The sequence below is a fragment of the Pelophylax lessonae genome, assembly GCF_965119305.1.
Source record: "Pelophylax lessonae genome assembly, chromosome: 5".
NCBI classification, from domain to species: domain Eukaryota; kingdom Metazoa; phylum Chordata; class Amphibia; order Anura; family Ranidae; genus Pelophylax; species Pelophylax lessonae.
The window spans coordinates 64,447,309-64,472,610 of NC_138772.1; the positions used below are offsets into that span (position 1 = coordinate 64,447,309).

The 25,302-nt window shown below is 44.9% G+C and overlaps 1 protein-coding gene across 6 annotated transcripts in view; it reads left to right on the forward strand.

The window, feature by feature from the left end:
• Positions 1-25,302, forward strand: part of ADAM22 (ADAM metallopeptidase domain 22) — a 491,004-nt gene that overhangs the window by 274,916 nt on the left and 190,786 nt on the right. For all 6 annotated transcript variants that reach the window (XM_082259181.1, XM_082259183.1, XM_082259185.1 and 3 more), the window contains exon 6: positions 8,193-8,256. In XM_082259181.1, the coding sequence (XP_082115307.1) occupies positions 8,193-8,256 (64 nt within the window). The remainder of the gene's footprint in view (positions 1-8,192; positions 8,257-25,302) is intronic.

Below are 25,302 nucleotides of genomic sequence, written 5' to 3' on the forward strand. Positions count from 1 at the left end.
TGCATAGAAAGCTTTTAGATAAAAAACCTTCTGGCTTTACAACTCCTTTAAAGGCTGTATCGCACAGCCGCTGGCATGAGTAAACAGTGCTGATGCCCAATCAGTACAAATAGCCATAAAAATTTGACAGTCCAACCCCTACCCATGCCATCCAAAACTGAAAAAAAAGTTTTGTCTATGTAGCACTACTCCCTTGGGAGCTGCTGGTTACAGGTTCCCCTGGGTTCCCCATAGCAACATTACGAAAGTTTAGCATCTTTAAAGTGCTTTGCTCAGTCAAGAAACAGTCTAGGTGTTTTGTTTTTTTTTGTGTTTTATTTGAAAACTTGGATAGGAGAAGGGATGAGTGGGATACTCTAACTTGAATGAACTATGCACAGTTGGCTGGGACGTCTAGATATTGGTGAGTGCGGCAAGACCACTGCTTCACCTTGTCACTATCAGTGAAGAAGAATTTCATGAACTTGTATTATAATATAAAATATTGTATACCCGCGCTCTATAAACAACTGTGTAAATAAATAAAATGTAAATATAAATGAGTATATGGTGCAGCTGCTGTGGCACTAGGTAAAAACCTAGACAATGTATATAACCTAAATATTAAACAGCGCTAGCGTAAAACAAATATACACTGACAATAAATATTATAAAAAATAATGTGCAATGTGATAGAAAATTAATAACCACATCAATTTAAAATAAATACAATAAATGTGATAAAATAAATCCAATCATAAAATTATCCAATAAAGTGCAAAGTGCTCCAGTGCAGACGTAGACATTAACTGCTTGCCGACCGCCGCAAGTAGATTTACTGCGGCGGTCAGCCCCTGCCAGGCAGAGTGACGTTAATTAACGTCACTAGCCTGGGAGGGTCTGGGGAGCGAGCGCGCGCCCGCGGAGGCGCGCTCCCGCTCCCGCGCGGTCACGCACCCCCCCGCGCGTGTGACCAGCGGACCCGATGTCCGCCGGCCACTCGGCGATCGTCGGGGGAAGAGGGAGAATGTCAGGCAGCTTGTGTAAACAAGCCACCTGTCATTCTCCTCGCTGTAAAGACACTGATTACATGGATCTAGTATGTAGATCCGTTGATCAGTGTCCTTACAGCTAGAGCCACAGCCAATCACAGTAAGAATCACGCCCCTAGGGACACACACAGCCCCTCCCTCCCAAATAAAGTTAACCCCTTCACTGCCAGTGTATTTTTACAGTAACAGTGCATATGTATAGCACTGATTACTGTAGTAATGTCACTGGTAACCCCAAAAGTGTCAAAAATGTCAGTCAAGGGTCCGATCTGTCCGCCGCAATGTCGCAGTACCGCAAAAAAAATCGCAGATCGCCGCCATTACGCGTTAAAAAAAAAAACAACAAAAATGACAAAAATCTTTCCCTTTGTTAGTAAACGCGATAACTTTTGCGCAAACCAATCAAAATACGCTTTTTGCGATTTTTTTTTACCAAACATAGGTAGGATAAAACAAATTGGCCAAAAATGTTTAAAAATTTTGATTTTTACATTTTTGGGGGAATTTCATATAAAAAAATGTGAAAAATATTGTTATTTTTGCAAAATTGTCGCTCTTTTTTTGTTTATAGCGCGTGATCAAAAAATCGCACAGGTGATCAAATACCACCAAAAGAAAGCTCTGTTTGTGGGAAAAAAAGGACGTCAAATTCGTTTAGGTACAGCGTCGCATGACCGCGCAATTGTCCGTTAAAGTCACGCAGTGCCGAATCGCAAAATACCCCCTGGTCTTTTAGCAGGAAAATCCTCCGGGGCTTAAGTGGTTAAGGTGCTCCAAGTGATGTGTGACCCCTCCAGGTTCCCCACTCACCAGAAAAACGGATCAATAAAGTCTGTAACTACTGGGATAGGACACTGCACTAGGACTTCTGAGTATTGCCAGATTAATCCAAATATTCTTGCTCAAATGTGATCAATGGTTAATCAGTGGGGCCAATAACGGAGATAAAAGACCATATATAGTGAAGTACGTTTTTGCAAAGTTTATTTCTTCAATTAATTTTTTATCACATTGCACATTATTTTTTATAATATTTATTGTCAGTGTATATTTGTTTTACATGAACTTGTATTGCTCTGTGAAACACTCTTCAGGGCCCAACTAGGCACCCCCTTTGTCCCTCATCTTCAGGGTTCTACACGGCACCCCCTTTACTGTAGCACTCTTTGCGTGAGCTAGCTCCTTGATCCTCTGACTTCACTGGAGTGGTCCCCCTTCTTGGGCCGACCCTTTGGCAAGTCCCTTAGTACTCTGTTTTTCCAGAGAGACTCTGCCAGCAGCTCCACTGTCAGCTACACAGGATCCTCTGCAGCTCAGCTCCACACCTGGTTCACTAGGGCGACTGCCTAAGACCCCTTTCCTCACACACTGCAGGAGGAGAGACAGCCATCAGCCTCCTCCTGGGACTCTGCTTCCCGCCAAAGACGCCCTGTCACATATCCCCTCCGTATTTATGAGCAATCCCAGGATGCATTGCAAGAATGCCCTCCCACTGGGACTCCCATAAAAGCTAATGTGTCACTGGCTGGATTTCCTCCACTGTCCAACAAGCTCCCCCATTGGATGCAGTGGGGACACTCCCTCAGACCCAGTGAATTACACCTGGAAGCATGTAACAAGCAACCTAATAGATCAGGCTCCCCTGATAAGCAGAAGGAGCAATCAATGCATTTACCTAGCACCTACCTTCCTAGGAGGGTGCAACATCTAGAAATGCCATTTACAGGATAACTATACTTACTATACAACCTAAGTCTAAGGTTTGAGGACCTTAAAAATAGCATACCATCAGCCATTACTCATGCACTCATACTACTTCTTGAAATCGCCATTGCCACAGTGAGCTTCCAAGGTTTGCCACCTCTCTCTTCCATCTGGTGGTATGCCAAGCCACTGACACAAGTTGCGCTCAGGGGATGCATTGCTCAACGAAAACTGGTACTGAGAAAATTCATAGACTGTCATTGTTGAACGCTGAGAAGGCTAAGTTGTCTGGCTGCCACATTGCTGCAGTCGTTCAAGTATTTTTTCAATCGTTGATATGCAACAAAATGAGAAAAGTCAGGAATTCCTATCTGTTTACTTGTTTTAGGTCAGTGCTCAAGACAGTAATGAAGCCAAAGATACAGTAGATAAATATCCACACATATGAGGGCCAATTATTCCACCAGCAAATTATCCAAGGTTGAGGGCTGCTCTCCAAGGTCTGTAAGGGAATATTGGCTTTGATGAACACAGAACAGAAATGGGAATTCTTCAAAAAGATGGTATGTGAACTCACTGCAAAATATACAGGTCCCTCTCAAAAAATTAGCATATTGTGATAAAGTTCATTATTTTCTGTAATGTACTGATAAACATTAGACTTTCATATATTTTAGATTCATTACACACAACTGAAGTAGTGCAAGCCTTTTATTGTTTTAATATTGACGATTTTGACATACAGCTCACGAAAAACCAAAATTCCTATCTCAAAAAATTAGCATATCATGAAAAGGTTCTCTAAACGAGCTATTAACCTAATCATCTGAATCAACTAATTAACTCTAAACACCTGCAAAAGATTCCTGAGGCTTTTAAAAACTCCCAGCCTGGTTCATTACTCAAAACCGCAATCATGGGTAAGGCTGGCCATACACTATACAATTTTCTTATTCAATTTCCTTTAGATTTACCTTAAACTATGTAGTGCAAGGGCCTGCCTGACTGCATACAAATTGAAAGTGTTTAGGTTTGACCCTATATTACAGGGTTTTGGTAAATCCAAAGGAAAGTTGAACAAGAAAATTGTATAGTGTATGGCCAGCCTAAGACTGCCGACCTGACTGCTGTCCAGAAGGCCATCATTGACACCCTCAAGCAAGAGGGTAAGACACAGAAAGAAATTTCTGAACGAATAGGCTGTTCCCAGAGTGCTGTATCAAGGCACCTCAGTGGGAAGTCTGTGGGAAGGAAAAAGTGTGGCAGAAAACGCTGCACAACGAGAAGAGGTGACCGGACCCTGAGGAAGACTGGGGAGAGGGAAATGCCAAAATGCCTGAAGTACAGAGTCAAGTACCCACAGTCAGTGATGGTCTGGGGTGCCATGTCAGCTGCTGGTGTTGGTCCACTGTGTTTTATCAAGGGCAGGAACAATGCAGCTAGCTATCAGGAGATTTTGGAGCACTTCATGCTTCCATCTGCTGAAAAGCTTTATGGAGAAGATTTCATTTTTCAGCACGACCTGGCACCTGCTCTCAGTGCCAAAACCACTGGTAAATGGTTTACTGACCATGGTATCACTGTGCTCAATTGGACTGCCAACTCTCCTGACCTGAACCCCATAGAGAATCTGTGGGATGTTGTGAAGAGAAAGTTGAGAGACGCAAGACCCAACACTCTGGATGAGCTCAAGGCCGCTATCGAAGCATCCTGGGCCTCCATAACACCTCAGCAGTGCCACAGGCTGATCGCCTCCATGCCACGCCGCATTGAAGCAGTCATTTCTGCAAAAGGATTCCCGACCAAGTATTGAGTGCATAACTGAACATAATTATTTGAAGGTTGACTTTTTTTGTATTAAAAACACTTTTCTTTTATTGGTCGGATGAAATATGCTAATTTTTTTAGATAGGAATTTTGGTTTTTCATGAGCTGTATGCCAAAATCATCCATATTAAAACAATAAACGGCTTGCACTACTTCAGTTGTGTGTAATGAATCTAAAATATATGAAAGTCTAATGTTTATCAGTACATTAAAGAAAATAATGAACTTTATCACAATATACAAATTTTTTGAGAGGGACCTGTATTTCCATGGGCAAGAAGTTTAACCACTTGCTGACCACCCTACGCAGATTTACTGCGGCAGGGCGGCTCGGCTGTGCATAATCACGTAGATCTACGTGATTATGTGCGTGCGGACTCTGCGGCGTGCGCACGCCACTGAGACTGCGCTCTTGCTGTGATTGAACACAGTGGGAGTCAGACCGCGGGAGGAGCAGCGGCGAACGCCACTGGCCTCTTGCAATCGTCAAAGAAACTGACAGAAGACCCGCCTGCTTATGTAAACAGAGCAGGCGAGTCTTCTGTCACACAGGCAGGGAGAGATCAGGAGTTTCAGCTAAGCTGAAACCTCTATCTCTCTGTGCCTGTCACAGAACCCCCCCCCCACACACACACACACACAGTGAATAAGTATTATTAAGCATACATTAACCTCTTTGATCACCACCAGTGTTAACCCCTTCCCTGCCAGCGTCATTTATACAGCAACAGTGCATAATATTTAGCACTGATTACTGTATTAATGCCACTGGTCCCCAAAAAGGGTAAAAAATGTCAGTTAGGGGTCCGATCTGTCCGCCGCAATGTCGCAGTCCTGCTAAAAATCCCTGATCGCCGCCATTACTAATAAAAGAAAAGTCCAAAAATCTATCACGTAGTTTGTAAACGCTATAACTTTTGCACAAACCAATTAAAATACGCTTTTTGTGATTTTTTTGTTTTACCATAATAAATATGTAGCAGAATACAAATTGGACCAAACTGATAAAAAAATTTGTTTTGTTACATTTTTTTATTGGGAATGTTTTATAGCAGAAAGCAAAATCTAAAAACCGCAGAGGTGATCAAATACCACCAAAAGAAAGCTCTATTTGTGGGGAAAAAAGGACATCAATTGAATTAGGTTACAGCGTCGCACGACTGGGCAATTTTTTGTTAAAGTAACGCAGTGCCGAATCGCATAAAATGGCCTGGTCATTAGGGGGTAAAACCTTCCAGAGCTGAAGTGGTTAAAAGGCTAAAAATAAAACCTATGTGGCTCAAGGGAAAAGTTAAAAAAGCTATAAATGATAAGAAAAGAGCATTTAAAAAAATATAAAAATGAAGGAACACGATCATTTAAATGTTACAAAGAATATAACAAAATATAAGGAAATCAAGGCCGCAAAATATCAAAACTAACAACAGATTGCAAAAGATAGTAGGAAAAACCCAAATAAATTCTTCAAATATATTAACCGGTTGCCGACCGCCGCAAGTACATATACTGCGGCGGTCAGCCCCGGCCAGGCAAAGTGACGTATAGGTACGTCACTCGCCTGTCACTTGCATGTGAGCCAATAGCGGGCAAGCGCGCACCCGCCCCTGCTCGTTCGTGGGGAAGTCCGGGGATGTCCGCCGGTCACTCGCGATCGTCCGCCGTGAAGGGAGAAAGGCAGGCGGCTAATGTAAACAAGCCGCCTGTCATTCTTCCCTGTGTAGGAATGGTGATCATACGGTTCTGCTATGTAGGACCGTTGATCACTGTTCCTACACCAGTAGCCATGTCCAATCACAGTTAGAAGCACGCCCTAGGGACACACTTAACCCCTCCTTCCCCAATAAAGTTAACCCCTTCCCTGCCAGTGTCATTTTGCAGTAACAGTGCATATATATAGCACTGATTACTGTAGTAATGTCACTGGTAACCCCAAAAGTGTCAAAAATGTCAGTCAAGGGTCCGATCTGTCCGCTGCAATGTTGCAGTACCGCAAAAAAATAAAAAACGCAGATCACCGCCATTACGCGTTAAAAAAAAACACCAAAAATGACAGAAATCTTTCCCTTAGTTAGTAAACGCAATAACTTTTGCGCAAACCAATCAAAATACGCTTTTTTTAATTTTTTTTACCAAACATATGTAGCATAAAACAAATTGGCCTAAAATGTTAAAAAATTTTGATTTTTACATTTTTTTTGAGGAATTTCATATAAAAAAATTTGAAAAATATTGTTATTTTTGCAAAATTGACGCTCTTTTTTTGTTTATAGCGCAAAAAGTAAAAATCGCACAGGTGATCAAATACCACCAAAAGAAAGCTCTTTTTGTGAGGAAAAAAGGACGTCAAATTCGTTTAGGTACAGCGTTGCACGACTGCGCAATTGTCCATTAAAATCACGCAGTGCCGAATCGCAAAAAAAACCCTGGTCGGAATGGGGGTAAAATCTTCCGGGGCTTAAGTGGTTAATAGTAAAAATGTCATGCTTGAGCATGTTGGCCCTTTACAAAATAATCTGGAGTGGGTGACTGAGGACAAAGTTAAGGCAAATTTAATAAATACTTTCTTTAGCTCTGTTTATACAAAGGAACATGGGGGAGCTCATGTCCATAATGAGGATGGCATTGACACAGCCCCAAATGATCCTCAATGAAGTGATTTTAAAGTCTCGATTTTTGTTTTTTTAAAAATAACAAACATGTTATACTTACCTCCTCTGTGCAGTTGGTTTCGCACAGAGCAGCCCGTATCCTCTTCTCGGGTCCCTCGTTCCTGCTCCTGGCCCCTCTCTTCTGTTGAGTACCCCCACAGCAAGCAGCTTGTTATGGGGGCACCCGAGCCGAGACACAGCTCCGTGTGTCCATTCAGACACAGAGCTGCCGTTCCGCCCCACCCCCTCTCTCTCCTGACTGGCTAAACTGACTTTGATTGACAGCCGCGGGAGCCAATGGTGCCGTGGCTGTGTCCCAGCCAATCAGTAAGGAGAGTCCCAGACAGCTGAGAGACTCGTGGACATCGCTGGACAAAGAAGGACCTTGGGTAATTGTATTAGGGGGTGCTAGGGAGGCTACTACACCCAAAAGGTTTATTATTTTAATGCAAAGAATGCATTAAGATAAAAAAAACCTTCTGACTTTACAACTCCTTAAAAAATTATATGATCCAGAAATATTTAGACAGAATAAAGGTGAATAAAGCACCTGGACCAGATGGCATACACCCATGGATCCTAAAAGTATTGATCTCTGGGATACAGTCCCCCACAGGGGACTATGTTACGGACCCAAAGGGCATCCTAAGGGAATTCCATTAATTCTACAATATGCTGTTTTAAGATTCCCCTCTGGACCCAAATAGGTCGCTGCTGGATTTCCTGGTAGACGTAGGATTGCCGCTTTTGTCTGCTGAGGATAGGGAGGTACTTGACAAACCCCTCTCACTCTTGGAAATTGAGACTGCTATCCAATCCTTCCCCAATCATAAATCCCCAGGGCCAGATGGTCTGCCGGGAGAGTGGTACAAAGCCCATATGGCCCTATTTTTTTTTTTTTCAACCAGATCAGGTTATGTAACTTTGTCTTTGGATGGTATACCAATAAACATTCTGTTTTTTGTTTTTTTTTTCCCCACAGCGGGATGTTCTGTGATGGGAATCACACGTATCTCATCGAGCCTGGAGAGAACTACAACCCAAACGTAAGTCCTAAGAAACTTCTTTTTTTACATATAGATGGGCTTCACACTTCATTACTGGTTAAATCCACACCGTTCAGCTCTAAGGTTGCTTCAGGCGGGAGGAAAGCCTTTCTTCCCAGTATGCCTTTTAGCGCCATCACTGTGAACCACATAAAAGCAGAAATAAACTGCCCTGGTATGTTGGGGTCGCCAGGAGCTTTTGCCATAATGTGCAAGGACGATGAGCTTTTTCTTATGGCACACTTGCCTTGTGAATTCCCTCCTCCAGCAATGTAACAGCCATGGACCCCCTGGTCACCGGGGCTGTCATCTTCTTCTGGCAATCTTCAGGGTTCAGAGTCTTTGACCTCCTGATTGGCTTGGATGATGTAACTCCTGTACACATACATGGCAGTTACTTTATTCTGGCACAGAATTGTGCTGAGCATGCATGGCTCACTGTATGTACACTCAGGAAAAAAATTAAAATGACAGGTGAAAAGCAAGGCTTTGCATTTGTTCTCCAATAGTGTTGCAGTGCACCACGAGGTCAGGGTATTTGTTTTTGGCCATGTATATGTTTGGTTTGCTTTTGAAAGTTAAGGTAATGTGGACTCAAAAAAGATGGACCTGACCAGTGTGGTGATCTTCATAGTACATTGAGCAGGTGAGGGAGTGACACAGCATAGGAGCGTCATCCTGTATTTAACTGTATCTTTGGCATTTGGCTTTAAATTGAAAGTATGACATGGTGCACACATATTGTATATTATTATGGCATGGTTTACCTTAAGACAATTTTTTGTGTCATTTTTACATTGCTGCGCTTTCATTTTTGTTTTGTATTAAATACAGAAATGTGTAGATTATCCACTAGATGGAGTGCTTTGTTTTCAGTGAGCTGGCTATCTTTGGGCTCTTCACGCCACACAACGTGTGTTTAAAAGCAGTGTATTGACGGATTGATGCATGCTGCATCATATTTTCTGTGCACAGAGCTACAAAAAAAAAAAAAAATGCAGGATGTCTTTTTCCCAGCACACACACAATGCTTTGCTGTGAACTGGGCACATAAATAGTGATAGCAGATAGAACAAAGCCCCGACACGGTCCCCTGGACACCGCTGCGGGAGCTGACATGATCCCTCGGCGTCTCTTCCGGGTTCGGCGGCTCCGGCGCTGTGATTGGCCGGAGCCGCGATGACGTCACTCCCGGAGATATTAATTGTACCTACAGGTAAGCCTTATTGTAGGCTTACCTGTAGTTAAAAGTGGAAAAAAGCGGTATACTACCGCTTTAATGGCTAACAATCTATATGGGCTCTACTTCACTGACCCCCCCAAGGTAAGGGGGCACTTCACTGAACACTAGGGGTGGGCGAATAGTTCAGCCCGAGCATGATTTCGGGTTGGCTGTTCGCCGAACACAGTGCATTCTGTGCCCTGATTGGGCTAAGCTTTGCCTAATCAGGGCGCATTGTAAGCTGGTTTTTGAGGAACGGGGCCAGGAAGCTGGCCATGGCATCCTTATCAAATGACCCATCAACTGTAAGTGGGGTTCCCCACTGACAGTGGAACCAAAAAAAAGAAACAGCGCAGGGTCCCTTCCCAGTCCATACCAGGGCCTTCCCGACGTGGAGGACAAGCGAGAGCCCACCCCCCCTTCTGAACCATATCCAGGCCACATGCCCTCAACAAGTACCTTGTCCCCATGTTGATGGGGACAAGGGCCTCTTCCCAACAACCCAGGGCTGTGGTTGTCTGGGTCTGCGGGTGGGGAGGCTTATCAGAATCTGGAAGCCCCCTTTAACAAGGGGGCCCCCAGATCCTGCCAACCCCCCCCCAATGTGAATGGGTATCCGGTACATAGTACATGACATCACAAGGGGCAGTGCCACTGTGTAATGTAGGCAGGTGGCTCTGCCCTTTGTTTATTTAAGAAATGTCAAAGCGCAGAGCGGGCACACAGCGGGAAGCCTCCCATGAGGGGGGGGGAGTGTTTTTTTATTTATTTTTTTACTAAATTTATGAAGAAATTTGATTTTTTAACATTTTTTTATTGGATGTTTTAAGGCAGCAAGAAAAAATAGTTTTTTGTTTTTTTTTCCAAAATTGGCGGTTTTTTGTTCATAGCACAAAAAATAAAAACCGCAGAGGTGATCAAATAGCACCAAAAGAAAGCTCTATTTCCAGACAGACTCCATGGCAGCATACGTATCAGGTTTAGTCCCGCCTCCAACCTAACCTATAGGACATCCACTCCCATAAATATTTGCACCTTTTCAGCACACGTGTTCCTTTTTTGTCCTCCTACGGATTACCTGTATCCTACTTGGTGGATTCCAGGAGATGGATGACTCTGCCAACCTGGTATTGAGTGTTTCTCCAAAAAGCCCTAGCTGTTGCGGGGTATGGAGTGGGGCTAATTCTCTATGTGTGCAGCCTTTGGCCGGAGAACCCAGCTGCTGCGGGTGGCCTATTCCCCAATACAAAGTCCAGTGTATGTATCCCATCCATCCCTGGTGGCTAATGGCTCGTTGGGGTCAGTGAGTACTCTTTTATATTACAAACCCGATTCCAAAAAAGTTGGGACACTGTACAAATTGTGAATAAAAACAGAATGCAATGATGTGGAAGTTTCAAATTTCAATATTTTATTCAGAATGCAACATAGATGACATATTAAATGTTTAAACTGAGAAAATGTATAATTTTAAAAGGGAAAAATAAATTGATTTTAAATTTTATGGCATCAACGCATCTCAAAAAAGTTGGGACAAGGCCATGTTTACCACTGTGTGGCATCCCCTCTTCAATTATAACAGTCTGCAAACGTCTGGGGACTGAGGAGACAAGTTGCCCAAGTTTAGGAATAGGAATGTTGTCCCATTCTTGTCTAATACAGGTTTTTAGTTGCTCAACTGTCTTAGGTCTTCTTTGTTGCATCTTCCTCTTTATGATGCGCCAAATTTTTCTATGGGTGAAAGATCTGGACTGCAGCCTGGCCATTTCAGTACCCGGATCCTTCTTCTACACAGCCATGATGTTGTAATTGATGCAGTATGTGGTCTGGCATTGTCAAGTTGGAAAATGCAAGGTCTTCCCTGAAAGAGACAACATCTGGATGGGAGCATATGTTATTCTATAACTTGGATATACCTTTCAGCATTGATGGTGCCTTTCCAGATGTGTAAGCTGCCCATGCCACACGCACTCATGCAACCCCATACCATCAGAGATGCAGGCTTCTAAACTGAGCGCTGAGAACAACTTGGGTTGTCCTTGTCCTCTTTAGTCCGGATGACATGGCGTCCCAGTTTTCCAAAAAGAACTTCATATTTTGATTCGTCTGACCACAGAACAGTTTTCCACTTTGCCACAGTCCATTTTAAATGAGCCTTGGCCCAGAAAAAACGCCTGTGCTTCTGGATCATGTTTAGATATGGCTTCTTTTTTGGCCTATAGCGTTTTAGCCGGCAACGGCGAATGGAACGGTGGATTGTGTTCACCGACAATGTTTTCTGGAAGTATTCCTGAGCCCCTGTTGTGATTTCCATTACAGTAGCATTCCTGTATGTGATGCAGTGCCATCTAAGGGACCGAAGATCACGGGCATCCAGTATGGTTTTCTGGCCTTGACCCTTACGCACAGAGATTGTCCCAGATACTCTGAATCTTTGGATGATATTATGCACTGTAGATGATGATAACTTCAAACTCTTTGCAAATTTTCTCTGAGAAACTTGTTTCTGATATTGCTCCACTATTTTTCGCCATAGCATTGGAGGAATTGGTGATCCTCTGCCCATCTTGACTTCTGAGAGACACTGCCACTCTGAGAGGCTCTTTTTATACCCAATCATGTTGCCAATAAGTTGCAAATTGGTCCTCAAGCTCTTCCTTATACGTACATTTAACTTTTCCGGCCTCTTATTACTACCCGTCCCAACTTTTTTGAAATGTGTAGCTCTTATGAAACAAAACGTGCCAATATTTGGCATGACATTTCAAAATGTCTCACTTTCAACATTTGATATGTTATCTATATTATATTGTGACTAAAATATAAGTTTATGAGATTTGTAAATTAGTCCATTCCTTTTTTACTCACAATTTGTACAGTGTCCCAACTTTTTTAGAATTGGGTTTGTATTCACTCCATGGCAGCTATTTGTATATTTCAGGGCCTGTTTTTATGCATTTTACCTTTTTTCCTCTTCATCCCTTCCAAGTGCTCACTTCCTGACCGGCCGCCGGTCTCTGGCTTGGCTTCGCGCATGCGCGGTAGCAGTACGGCGCATGCGCAGTGGGGGTTTTCGACGCCGCTGAGTGACGGCAGCAGGCACCATATTCAAAAGGGAGCTGAATGTCAGCTGAGTGTGTAGGAAACACACTCTGCTGCAGGAAGACATTTTTCAGCGTAGTCTGCATTTCTGATCATCCAGAGGTCTGGTCTCCTGCCCCTACTGTCGTTCTGCACTATATTCAGGTTTTCGGTGAGTACACTGGGCCCCAGGGTTATGGGAGTCCCCCCCCCCTCTCTTCTTCCTCTTTCTGATCCAGTTGTCTGGCTCATCCCTGCAGGTCAGTGCCAGAATGGAAGCCTCTCCGCCCTCCTGTGATCACCCTGCCCTTAGCAGGTACTCAGGGCTTAGGGGGTTGGGGTGCTTAGAGAGGGGGGGATTGGGGCGTTAGTTATGTCCCTGGCTCCCTGTCTGTGTCTGCTTTGTTCCTACATCACCGGCACTCTTCCACAAGATCTGCTCGGAGATCTCCGTCAGGCTCCCAGGATCATGGGAAGGCGCCTGCGTCGGCCGGCCCCTCGCGACACCCAGACAGAGCGGGTTGTTGGGGTTGTGGCACCCGAGTCCCTGAAGGCAAGTCAATGTGTGACAAATGTTTCTCCCAGGCTGCGGGAGAGAGGGACAGCTCCCACCACTGATTGGAGGCTCTAGTGAAAAGGGTCATCAAGGTCTCCCTGGCAGAATTAGGAGTCGGTCAGACTCAGAGCCCAGAGGTGATCCCTCCAAGTCCTCCCCCTGGAAGAGTACAGACTCGGGAAGAATTTGAATCCTCTCAACCCAGTCACCCGTCAGCATTCCTTTCGGACAGTGACTCAGAGGTGGAGGACCCCTGCTTGGGATTTGAGTTTGCCCTCATCCCTTCCCTTGTGAAAGCAGTGAGAGAGACTCTGAATTGGGAAGATCCGGCTGTATCTCCTCCAAAACAGAAAACGTTTTTCAAGCAGCTCAGCAAGGAGCATCTCAACTTCCCCTTTCTGGGTGAATTGGGGGGAGATAATTACAGATGAATGGAGTAAGGTGGAAAGGAAGAACTCAATGCTTTCCAAAATGTCCAGGCTGTATCCTTACAAGGAAGAGGAAGTGAAACACCTAGAATCTCCTCCCTTGGTTGACGCTGCGGTGATGAGGTTGGTCAAACATGTGACCCTCCCGCTAGAGGACACAGTCTCCTTTAAGCATCCTCTGGCTAGAAGGATGGACTCTGACCTTAAGAGGATCTACCTGACAGCAGGAATGGCTTGCAAGCCGGCCCTGGCCGCAATGTCCAAGGCCATGGAACCATGGTCCGACTCAGATGATGAGTCCTTTCCGAGTGTGTCTGAGGAGGTTGCCAGAAGTTCCCAGATTCAGGAACTTAGGATGGCCTCATCTTTTCTGGGGGAGGCTTCTATTGACCTTATCCATCTTCTGGCCAGGGTTATGTTGTCCTTAGTGAGAGCCAAACAGGTCTGGTGCCGTATTCCCTTTGAGGGCTCCTCCCTCTTCGGGAATAAGCTGGATGATGCTATAACCCAGGCTATGGGCAGCAAGCCTGGTTTTCCCCCTCAGGATCGACGCCTTCTCAATCCGAAGAAGGGGCAGCCCAGGAGGTATGTTTCAGATCGTGTCAGAGTAGCGCTCACCTACAGGCCTGGCAGAGAGTTTGGCTGCAAGTAGAGGTCAAGACAATCCTCCTCTCGAAAGCCATTGAAGAGTGTCCCTTCTGGAGACTGTGAAGCTACCAAGTCCTTTTCAGATTGGGCCCGCTCAGGCATGTCAGGTGAGGGCTCGGTTGCTACATTTCCGACATGTCTGGGCGGCCTCAATCCGGGACCCCTGGACTGTAAGGACAGTTTCATCCGGGCACAAGTGTGCTTTCGACGAAGCACCAAGATTCCTTCCTACCTCCCTGCCACCCTTAGGAGAGAAGCGCCAGGTATTACTTTCCTAGGTAGAGTCTCTGGTGTCTCAAGGGGCTGTCCTTTTCCTTGCCAGAGCCCAAGCGCGGCCAGGGAATTTACTCCCCTCTTTTTCTGGTCCAGAAGAAAAACGGCTCATGGAGACCTGTCATCGATCTGACCTTTCTAAATCAATATATCAGAAGGGAAAGATTCAAGATGGAGACACTTCTATCTATTCAACAGGCAGTCCAACCAGCAGACTGGATGGTGTCCATAGATCTAAAGGACGCATATTTTCATGTCCCTGTTGCAGAGGATTTTCAGAAATATCTCCGATTTGCCGTCAGTCACTTGCACCTGCAATTCACTTGTCTCCCCTTCAGCTTTCCACATCTCCACAGACCTTTTCAAAAGTCTTGTTGGCTGTGGTAGCTCTGTTGAGGACAAGAGGCATCCGTCTTCATCATTATTTAGACGCCCTTCTCCTCTTATCTCAGGACAGAGATCAGTTGTTGGAGCACCAGGATCAAGTTGTATCCACCCTTCAGAAATTCGGATGGCTGTTGAATTTGGAGAAGAGCCATTTAATTCCCACCAAGTCCCTCATCTATCTCGGGGCCTTGTTCAATACAGCAAGAGCGACAGTATCTCTTCCGGAAGAGAAAGATTCAGTGATCCTGAATTCTCCATGCCCTCTCTCCGTTTCTCACCTCCGAGATAGTAAATGCCTGAGGATTATTGGGACCATGGTCACTGTGGCTCCCATGGTGAAGTGGGCATTATGGAGAATGAGACCCTTCCAGAAGGGCTTCCTTCAACAATGGGACACTTGGCATCTGGATCAGTCCATCTCCTTGACCCCGGCCATGAAGGCGAGTCTTCCATGGTGGCTGCATCGGGAACATCTTCTGAGATGCCAATCTCTCGTGCCAACCTCATGGATTTTGGTGACCTCAAATGCCAGCAGCACAGGATGGGGTGCTCATTGCCTCTCGGAGGTGGCTCAGGGCAGGTGGAACTTTTCCTCTCGGGGAATAGTTTCCAACGTTCTGGAGCTACGGGCAGCTCTTCAAGCTTTGCAAGCATTCCACCACTTGACAGAAGGGCTTCCGGTGATGCTCAGGCTGGACAACACCTCGGCGGTCACTTACATAAGGAAGCAAGGAGGAACACGCAGTTGGTCCTTGCTGCGAGAGGTGGAACCGATCATGGCCTGGGCACAGAAGAACTTGTCTGACCTGTTAGCAGTATATGTTCCAGGAGTCCAAAATGTCCAAGCCGATTTTCTATTCCCGTGTGCAGTTGGACAACGAGTGGTCTCTCCACGGAGAAGTCTTCAGGTGGATCCTGAGAGTCTCCCCAGAGGTTAACCTCTTTGCCTCCCCTTGCAACCGCAAGTTGCAGAGGTACTATGCGAGGTTCAAGGACCCCCAGGCTCTCGGGGTGGACGCCCTCACGGATCAATGGAGATTCCGCAGAGCCTATGCCTTCTCTCCAGTCCCGATAATCCTGCAGTTTCTCCGGAGACTCAGAACAGAGGCAGTGGAAGTAGTGGCGGTGATATTATTCTGGCCCAACAGACCTTGGTTCCCTCTCTTAACGCTCCTCAGTGTTCAGGATCCGATCCCGCTGCCCCTCAGGCCAGATCTGTTGTCTCAAGGCTCCATACTTCATCCTTGTCCAGCTCGGCTACATCTGAAGGCTTGGTTATTGAGAGGGGAAGGTTACAGGTCTTAGGGTGCCCTGAAGAAGCTATTTCTACACTTCTGAGTGCCAGGCAGAGTTCAACCAACAGGGTGTATGAAAGGATCTGGTCAAGATTTTCCTCACATCTGGCTGCTAGGTCCAATCCTTGTTCTTCCATCAAAATTTAAGATGTGTTGAGTTTTCTGCAGTCTGGTCTAGACCCTCCGCTCTCAGATAGTTTGCTTAGTGTCCAGGTATCGGCTATTTCAGCCTTTACTGGCATCTCTTGGGCTAACCATACCATGGTACGACAGTTCTTCAAAGGAGCAGTAAGACTTAGGCCCCAGAAAAAGCCAAGATTCCCCAAATGGGATCTCCCTTTAGTCCTGGAGTTTGTCACAACGCATCCGTGATACAGCTGAGTTGACGTTGGTGACCGCTTTCCTGGTGGCCATTACCTCTGCAAAGAGAGTCTCTGAGATCGGGGCCTTAGGGCCACAAGAGCCCTTCCTAACATTCCTTCCGTATAGGGTAGTCTTAATCCCTATGTTGGAAGCAAGACCAAAAGGTTACCTCTGTCTTTCACGAGAACTCGGAAATAGTTTTGCCTACCTTTAGCCAGGATGAGGGCTCATCTATCCATCCGTTGGATGTGGGAAATTGCCTCAAACAATATCTAGAAGCTACGGTTCCCTTCCGGCAGTCAGAATAGCTGTTCATCACCTTCAGTGGGAAGAACAAGGGATTACCGGCTTCCTCAAGGTCTATTTCTTAATGGATCATGCAGGCTATTCAATGGGCTTACAGGGCTAAGGGCTTGACTCCTCCAGTGGTAGTTACGGCTCACTCGACTCAAAGTGTTTCCACTCCCTGTGCAGTCTCCAGCCATGTCGCTCCTGAAGGGAATTGTAGAGCAGCATCCTGGTCTTCCATAAATACCTTTTTGTCTCATTATTGTGTTGAGCCGGCGGCTCTTCTGTTAATTTTGGTTTACAAGTCCTGTCGGTTGACAGAGTTAATTAAACTTTTGTTTAGCACCTGCCCACCCTGTTTGTGTACGGCGAGTTATTTCCCCATACGTATGCTGCCATGGAGTCTGTCAGGAAAACGGAAAATTGATATCAAATAAATACTTACCATAATTTTCCTTTCCTGAAGGACTTCGAAGCAGCAAGAGTTCCCTCCCAGTTTCTAAGGAGGCTAGTTACAGAACACGTGTGCTGAACAGGTGCAAAGATTTATGGGAGTGAATGTCCTATAGGGTAGGTTGGAGGCGGGACTAAACCCGATACGTATTGCTACCATGGAGTCCATCAGGAAAATTACGGTACGTATTCAATATCAATTTTCCGTTTTATGGGGGGGGGGGGTGGGGGAGGGACATACATTTTACTTGGGTGCTGTGTCACACAATCGCCAGTTAAAAACACCACAATAAAATGGTCTGGTCATGAAAGTGGAGGGGGGGGGGGGGGGATACATCTTCCAGACGTCAATTGGTAACCTGGTTTCCTATGGGAAACGTTCACATATATGCATGCTTGGAAAGAGTCAGGGACTTTTTTTTTTCCCGCAGCAAGTGTGACGTTTTTGCATTTTTTTTCCTAGCAAACAGTGAATAACCAGTTAAGGAGCAGACAGCTGCCACGTCTAACATTATCGGGTGGTCCCGTTCCTTAGCTATTTAGGAACTGTCGAGACGGTGGGAGCTTGCATCGAGTGCAGGCCTCTTTTTTCTGAAAGGGGGCAGAGGGGGTGTGTGGCCTTCGTAACTGACGCTGGATTTACTTCAAGGGACATTATTAAAGAAAACTGAAAGCAAAGGAATTGTCAAAAAACTGTTATTTAAGTTCGTTCAGGAGAAAAAAAAATGCAAAACGCATCGAACACATGTTCAAAAACGCAAAATGCGGCAGAAAACCACATCAACCACATAGATGTTAACCTAGTCTTAATTCACTTTCAACTAATGCACAAGGGCTAACAATTGCTTTATTTGGTGCGGTTTCATCTCTGTGCAATGTGTTGATGCACAGTCTTTGTTTCGATGCATCAGTGCACATTATAAGGCCCGTTAATGGCAATGGAAGCACATAAAAATGCATGATTGTAGGTAACCAGTAAAAACGCATTAAAACATGCAAAACACTGCAAGCAGTTCACATAAATGTTCAATCATGATTAATAATAATAAAAAAGGAGAGTCTCAGGTCAGTTCAAAATTTTTTATTTTTTTTATTTCACCTATTCATAAAAATACATCAAAACTCCACATGACCGGCATGTAAACATCAACAGAAAGTACCAAAATTAAGCGCACTAATAGTGAGAATACCAAACCATCACTTAGAAAATAATATTCAGTAAATATATCTATAGGAGGCATTGAAAGTTCAAGGAGAAGATTTTTCTTTTTTTCCTCAAATCCAAGCGCTTTTAGGAAAATATGATGTGCTTTAATGTATCTACAATATTTTATACCTTTTAGGCCCAATTTTCAAATAGAACCCACTGGATAAAGATCCTTAAAAAAAAAAAAAAAGTTGACTTTTTAAATTACACATTGCTAAAACAAAGATACTTACTCTTGTGTCAAAGCTTTCTGAACTGAGCCCTATTAGGTTTTCAGTACATATATTAAAGAAATAGTCCAACTTATTCACACTTAAAGCAGAACTTCACCCTAAAGTGGAATTTCTGCTTTGTATCCTTCACCCCCCCTTTTTTTTTGGAAGGGACGGGGCCCCAGGTAACCTCTCCCATTTCCAGTCGGAACACCTAGGTGATTCCACCAGAAGTTTGGCACCCCCCTCCCCCCACAGCCTTCTAGGAAACGCCACTGGTCCCAGAAAGCTGTGGACCACTCATGCAGCATGGCTCATGCATGTGCAGTGGGAAGCTGGCTAGGACACCTTGCGGCTTCACAGCCCACACTAAACATGCTGCCCCCCCTAGATCCGAAGACTGGTGAAGAACCAGCCTGGGTGACTACAGTGCTATTCATTGTAAATTGTATTCTAACGCATTGTACAGTTGAGTACAACAGCTTGTCACAACTCTTATACTATGCATTGTGTTGCACTGCATTTTGGAACAAGTAGGGTGGTGAGCACTGGCAGCCCATTCAGTAATAAAAAGTATGGGATTTTTTTTTCAGAATTGTACTTGCCAAGGTGGATGCAGCATTGGTCCGATGCTGCATCTGTGCCCCGCCAGGTCTAAGACTAAGAACCAAGCGATCAAACACCGCTGATCGCTCGGTTCTCAGTGTCTCCAGAGCAGAGAATCGTTGACTTTCAGTCACCGCTGTCTGCTCTGCTCCCCGCACTCACTAGTCCGCTAGTCTGTGGAGGGGAGGGGGCGGGGGCGACCAGCTCAGGCTCTCTGCGGCTCGCTGAGAGGCTAACTCGGGTGCCGGTCCAGCCATTGGGGTGGATCCTGACTCCATTGCGATCTTGCCAGAGCCTGGACCGGCTCTGTGATGTCAGCAGACAGCGGGCTTCAGCCTGCTGTCTTGTGAAAATGGGTCACAGGAGTGTAGAATGAACTACACTCCCGTAATCCCCAGAAGTACAGCTAAATGAACTTTGGCTGTACTTCTCCTTTAAAGAGGTTGTAAACTCGGTAAAAATTTTTTTTTTTTTTTACAACCTGAAAGAGAAATACATAATGAGCTAGTATGCATCGCATACTAGCTCATTATGAAATACTTACCTTAGAACGAGCCCCCGCCGTGCCGTCCGCTCACCTCTATGAAGGGCGACATGTCTAATCGGCCGTCTTCCGGGATCGCGGCATCCGGCCATCTGATTGGCCCGGAGCCGCGGTGACGTCACTCCCGCGCACGCACGCACGCGAGAGCCGACAGTCACGGCACGGGGCTCTGAAGGAACGGCACGAGCGGCCGTTCCTTCATAGCGCATGCGCCAGTGACGTCACTGGATGCATGTAAGGTAAATATCTCCTAAACGGTACAAGTTTAGGAGATATTTACAGTACCTATAGGTAAGCCTTATCATAGACTTACCTATAGGTACAACTTGCAGAGGAGGGTTTACTTCCTCTTTAATGTTCTCATCTGTTATAATGCATAGGTGTGAATTGGCCCATAATCCAAATCCCTGAAATGTTGAGGCAGAGGATGTGCAACCCCCAAATTACTTATTTCACGGAGCATACAAAGAAAACATTTCAAATCAATTCATTTGTAGTAGTCAATTTTAATGACGCTTGGCGCTTTCCTTTGAATTTTTGTGTCAATGGGGGCGCTTCTTTAGGCACATATTAAAAATACTCCTATCTGTGCTGGATCCTTCTGCTAGGATCTGGCAAAGAAAACCAGCGTACAAATGCTCCTTGTGGTGCAAAATTACTCTCATTTACAGACGTATGGCTCTTAGAAGCGTATGCAGGTAAACTCACCATTGGCTAGAATATTCATTTATTCTGGCCACTGGATTAGTTTACACACACACAAACATGTATGTGAATAAATTATGCCAATAAGCATTTCTCTGAACACAGGTTTGGGGCAATTTTTTTTTTTTATAATGCCTCTGAACACTGCTCTAAAATTTGAGCCCAGTTCAGAGGCATAAGAAAGAAAATAATGCCTCTAAAAGCGTCATTGCTTTCGACCTGTGTGCATGAGACTTAAAAAGGATACGTTCACTTTAAAACAAAGTGCACTTATCCCTCCCCCCCCCCCCTTTACCCTGACTTAGCCCACCCTTCTCCTCCACAGATGTGCACTTACCTCTGACAGCAGTGGCCTGCAGTGATTGTTTTACATCCTGGCTGCACTTGCACATAACTGCCCAACAGACCTCTCTACAGGGCCATCTCCTACCTCCAAACTTTCTATACTCGGACTTAAGTGGGCCGGATGTTCACTATTGGGAGTAGAAAAGGTCCCTTGGTGTCAGTGGGAGGAATTGTGCCCCATCCTTGGTGTCAGTGGGAGGATTTGTGCCCCATCCTTGGTGTCAGTCGGAGGAATTTTCCCCCATCCTTGGTTCATTTGGGAGGAATTGAGCTCCATTCTTGGTGTCAGTGGGAGGATTTGTGCCCCATCCTTGGTGTCAGTGGGAGGAATTGTGCTCCATCCTTGGTGTCAGTGGGAGGAATTGTGCCCCACCCTTGGTGTCAGTGTGAGGAATTTTCCCCCATCCTTGGTTCATTTGGGAGGAATTGAGCTCCATTCTTGGTGTCAGTGGGAGGAAAAGTTCCCCCATTCATTGGGCTCATTTGTTGGTGTCATTGGGAGGAATTGTGCCCCAACCTTGGTGTCATTGAAAGGAAAAGTTCCTCCATCATTGATGTCATTTGGAGGAATTGTGCCCCATCGTTGGGGGTCATTGGGCCCAACTATGCCCTACTGTTGGTTTTATTGAATGAAATAGTGCCCCAAGGGCCAGATAAAGCAAAGCAAGCAAAGACGACATCTGGCCCCCCCAGCCATAGTTTGGAGACCACTGTCCTACCATCTCCAGCCACATATAGAAGTCATTGAAGCTGTAATGTGCAGGTGCGGCCAGGATAGAAGAAAGAAAAAACAAATACCAGAGGCCGTGCCTGTCAGACTAAGGCATGTACACATTTGTGGAGGAAGAGGGGGTGGGTTAGGTTAGCTCAGGGTAAAGGAAGCAAAAAAGAAAAAATGCACTTAGTGTTAAAAGCGTGCTTATCTAACGACATACACTTTTTATACTTTATTTTGTATGTAATTTACAATATGCTAAACGCTCAGGATAAGTAACACTTGCAATCCTGATGCTGGCAAGAGCACTAAATGGTGCAGTAAAATCTCACCTGCTTGTATGCATCGCTCTCCCACTGGTTTGAGGAGCGAAGCATCGCTGCGGAAACACTGCGGAATGTAAGTCACCGGAGAGAACGAGCGACGCTTTTCCAGCCAGCGAGGGAGTGACGCATGTAAATAGGTGGGAGTAATGACCCGTACACAGTATAAGAAAATTGCATGAAAATTTCCGTACGAGGACCGATCGGCTGATTATCTGTTCGTTAGTATAGTGCTTTGACAGCCGATTACGATCATTCGGACAAAAAAGAAAAAAAAAGGTGCAAGCTAGAAATTGTTTTTATCGTAAGCGAACAGACCGTCTGATTTTTCATTCAACGTGTACAGCAATCCTACGGAAATAATCAAGTAGAAAATACTGTGCATGATCAGAAGCAAAGAACGATCTGGAAGGCGCTAGTATGTAGTTGTGTTTGCCTACATTTCATTTGTCATCCGAGAATTTTCGTGCAAGACAATATCATTTTCGGTTACATCAAGATACGCACATTGTGGAAAATCAGACAATCATTCGGCGGATTTTCTCATAGTGTGTACTAGGCTTTACATTTCCCCGCATAGCAATTCTGCTGAGGAGGAGATTTCTCCCGCAACAGGACACCTAGTCTGACAAGTCTTAGGCCCCTTTCACACAGGCAATCGGATCTAGTCCATCTGTCCATTTTATTTACATCCATGCATTCCTATGGACAGGCAGGTATAAACAGACTTGTGTCCGTTTACACCAACCTACCTCTGGGTCCATTAAAAAAAAAAAAAAAAAAAAACACCTGGAAGGGGATCCATCCTCTTCTGTTTAGGTGGATCAGATTGGAGGGTAGTCGGATGTTATACAGGCAGTAGAGTCCGCTTACTCCCAGCTGACAATTGAGTAGAATGTGCTCTGTCCAGGTCTGCTCTGCAGAAACTGAGCAGACACGGATGTGTCATGCGCCCACTCTGCAAGGGATTTGTGTGCTGGTCGGAATGGAATCCTCCCCGTGTGAAAGGGGCCTTATGATTAATTTAGAAGGGACCCTCTGATAAGTGTACACATCACTCTGAGCCAATCACAACTTAACTCTACTGAAAGCATGCTTACAGGAGGGGAGAGCAGAGGAACGAGGGCTTGTTCACACCAGCCTGCACGCTAAAGTGCCACTAGCTTGTGTTCATTACGAAAGGGCTGTGTGATGCATTGATACAATGCAACTTTTTTTTTTACATTTCTGACACTTCAAGTTTTTTTTTTTTTTTCACCACAATGTGATGCTGCAAGTTGCACTGCAGCACACAGCCCCTATCTGCAGCATTGTGGTGTGAATGGGCTGCATAGAAAACAATAGATGTTTATGTATCCGAACGCTGAGCCCGTGTTGACCTGTGCAGATCAACAAAGGTGGTGTGAACGGGCCCTGACCTTATAAATCGGCTTCTGTATCTACACTGTCCAGTCGGCAAGTAGAGAGAAGGAGATGGTTTTTTTGACCATGCTAACCCAATAGATGGGTAGCTTTAATTTAGGGAGGGTGGGCTAAAGGGTTTTATACTCTGTACAGGTTGGTTATTAGCATTTTTAAGCATAAAAGGTAAGTGGTAAATATAAGTGAGATTATTGCTTTTTCTTGGGAGTTCTTCTATAAAGATGAATTCCAGGTACGGATATTTTTTTTTTATTTTTTGTTCTAAGTACATTGGTCCAGCTTGGAGCAATGTAACCTATGAATACACCTTACCTGGCTGATGACCCTGGAAGCTGGAAATCACAGAAGTAGACACCCCTACTCCAATGATCTCCACTTGCCTCTGTGCCCTGTGCTGAGCGGCTGCATTCTGAACACAGCGCCATTCACAGAATGCATCTCCAGAATGAATGCAAAGCATTCTCAGATTGGAAAAGGTAGAAAGCATGACGTCACTGCCCACCTCTCCACCTCATCCAATCAGAGAACAATTTGCATTCATTTAGATTGGTGCCCAAGCTGAGCGGCTGACTGCCTGCATTCAGTAGGCAGAAGTGAAGCCACCCAGCATGGGACCTGGGGGCAAATAGGGATCACTGGAGTAATGGTGCCACCGACAGTGATTTCCGGCTTCCAGGGGCATCAGCCAGGTATGGCATATACATATTTACATTGGTCCAAGCTGGAGCAATGTAACTTTGCATGAAATATCCATCCTAGTTTTCACAAACACATACTCCCTGATTTTCTGCTGCATTCTAAATTGCTTGTAATGGATTTAAATGAGGTCACAGTCTAATTTACTGTCACTCATGTTTTAGGGATATGTTGACATATCGCACAACGCAGATCCCATTTAGTGTTTTATTTTATATTTTCTTCACATTGTCGGAATCATATGATGTACAGCAACATTTATGTTGTATATGCTCTTCAACATTTCTTAGAAGGGATTGCAGTAGCATATATATAAATCTATATTTCTATGTATGTCAAAATCACTGGCCGCTAAAGAGATACTGATATACAGTAAACAGCAGGGAACCCAGGACTTGAAATTCCCTCAGCAGTTCTGGTCTAGTCATGTCTGATATACTTCTAGTTTAGGGGTAGGCAAACTTTATCCCTCTAGCTGTTGGGAAACTACAAGTCCCATCATGCCTATGGAAGTCATACTAGAAGCGGTCTTGCATCTTGGGACTTGTAGTTCTGCAACAGCTGGAGGATTAAAGTTTGCCTACCCTTGCTCTAGATTGTATTCAACAAGGCACAGAGCAATAACCAGAGTTCAATAACTTATAGAAACCAGATTTCATCAATCACTGATTACAGTAAAATCTTTTGGAATGGCCTAACTGCGGCAGTTTTTTTTCAAAAGGATTGTTAAAGCGATCAATTCATTACATGTATGGCCACCACTAAGCCTAGAAAAGTGCAGCTCCAAGGCTACATCAGCCCAGAGCATGGCCACTTGTGGTAGGATGCAGCTCTGGTCATGTCTTTCAAATCAACAGTAGATTCTCACTAATCAAAGGGGGAAAAAAAAACTTTAATGAGGTATTAAAAGTATATTTATAGCCAAAGCTTTTTTTCCCCTCCATTTATTTTCAGTTGTGAAGAGATTAGGAGAGATTTCCCTTGTATTTCCTGTCTTGGAGACACACCAGGAAGTGGGAGAAAATCCTTTCTTAGACAGCTGTCCCCAGCTGAAGTGCTTCTTGTCGATTCCTGTTCTAATGACAAACTGTAAAATGTTAGCCATATTTTTTTTCAGTCTTGGTCACAATGATAACCTTGACCGGGGGGGGGGGGGGGGGGGGGGGTCTCCAAACTTTCTAAACAAAGGGCCAGTTTAATGTCCCATAGACTTTAGGTGGGCTGGACTGTTGCCAGTAGTAGAAAATGCCCACTTGCCAATGGGAGTAAACAATGCC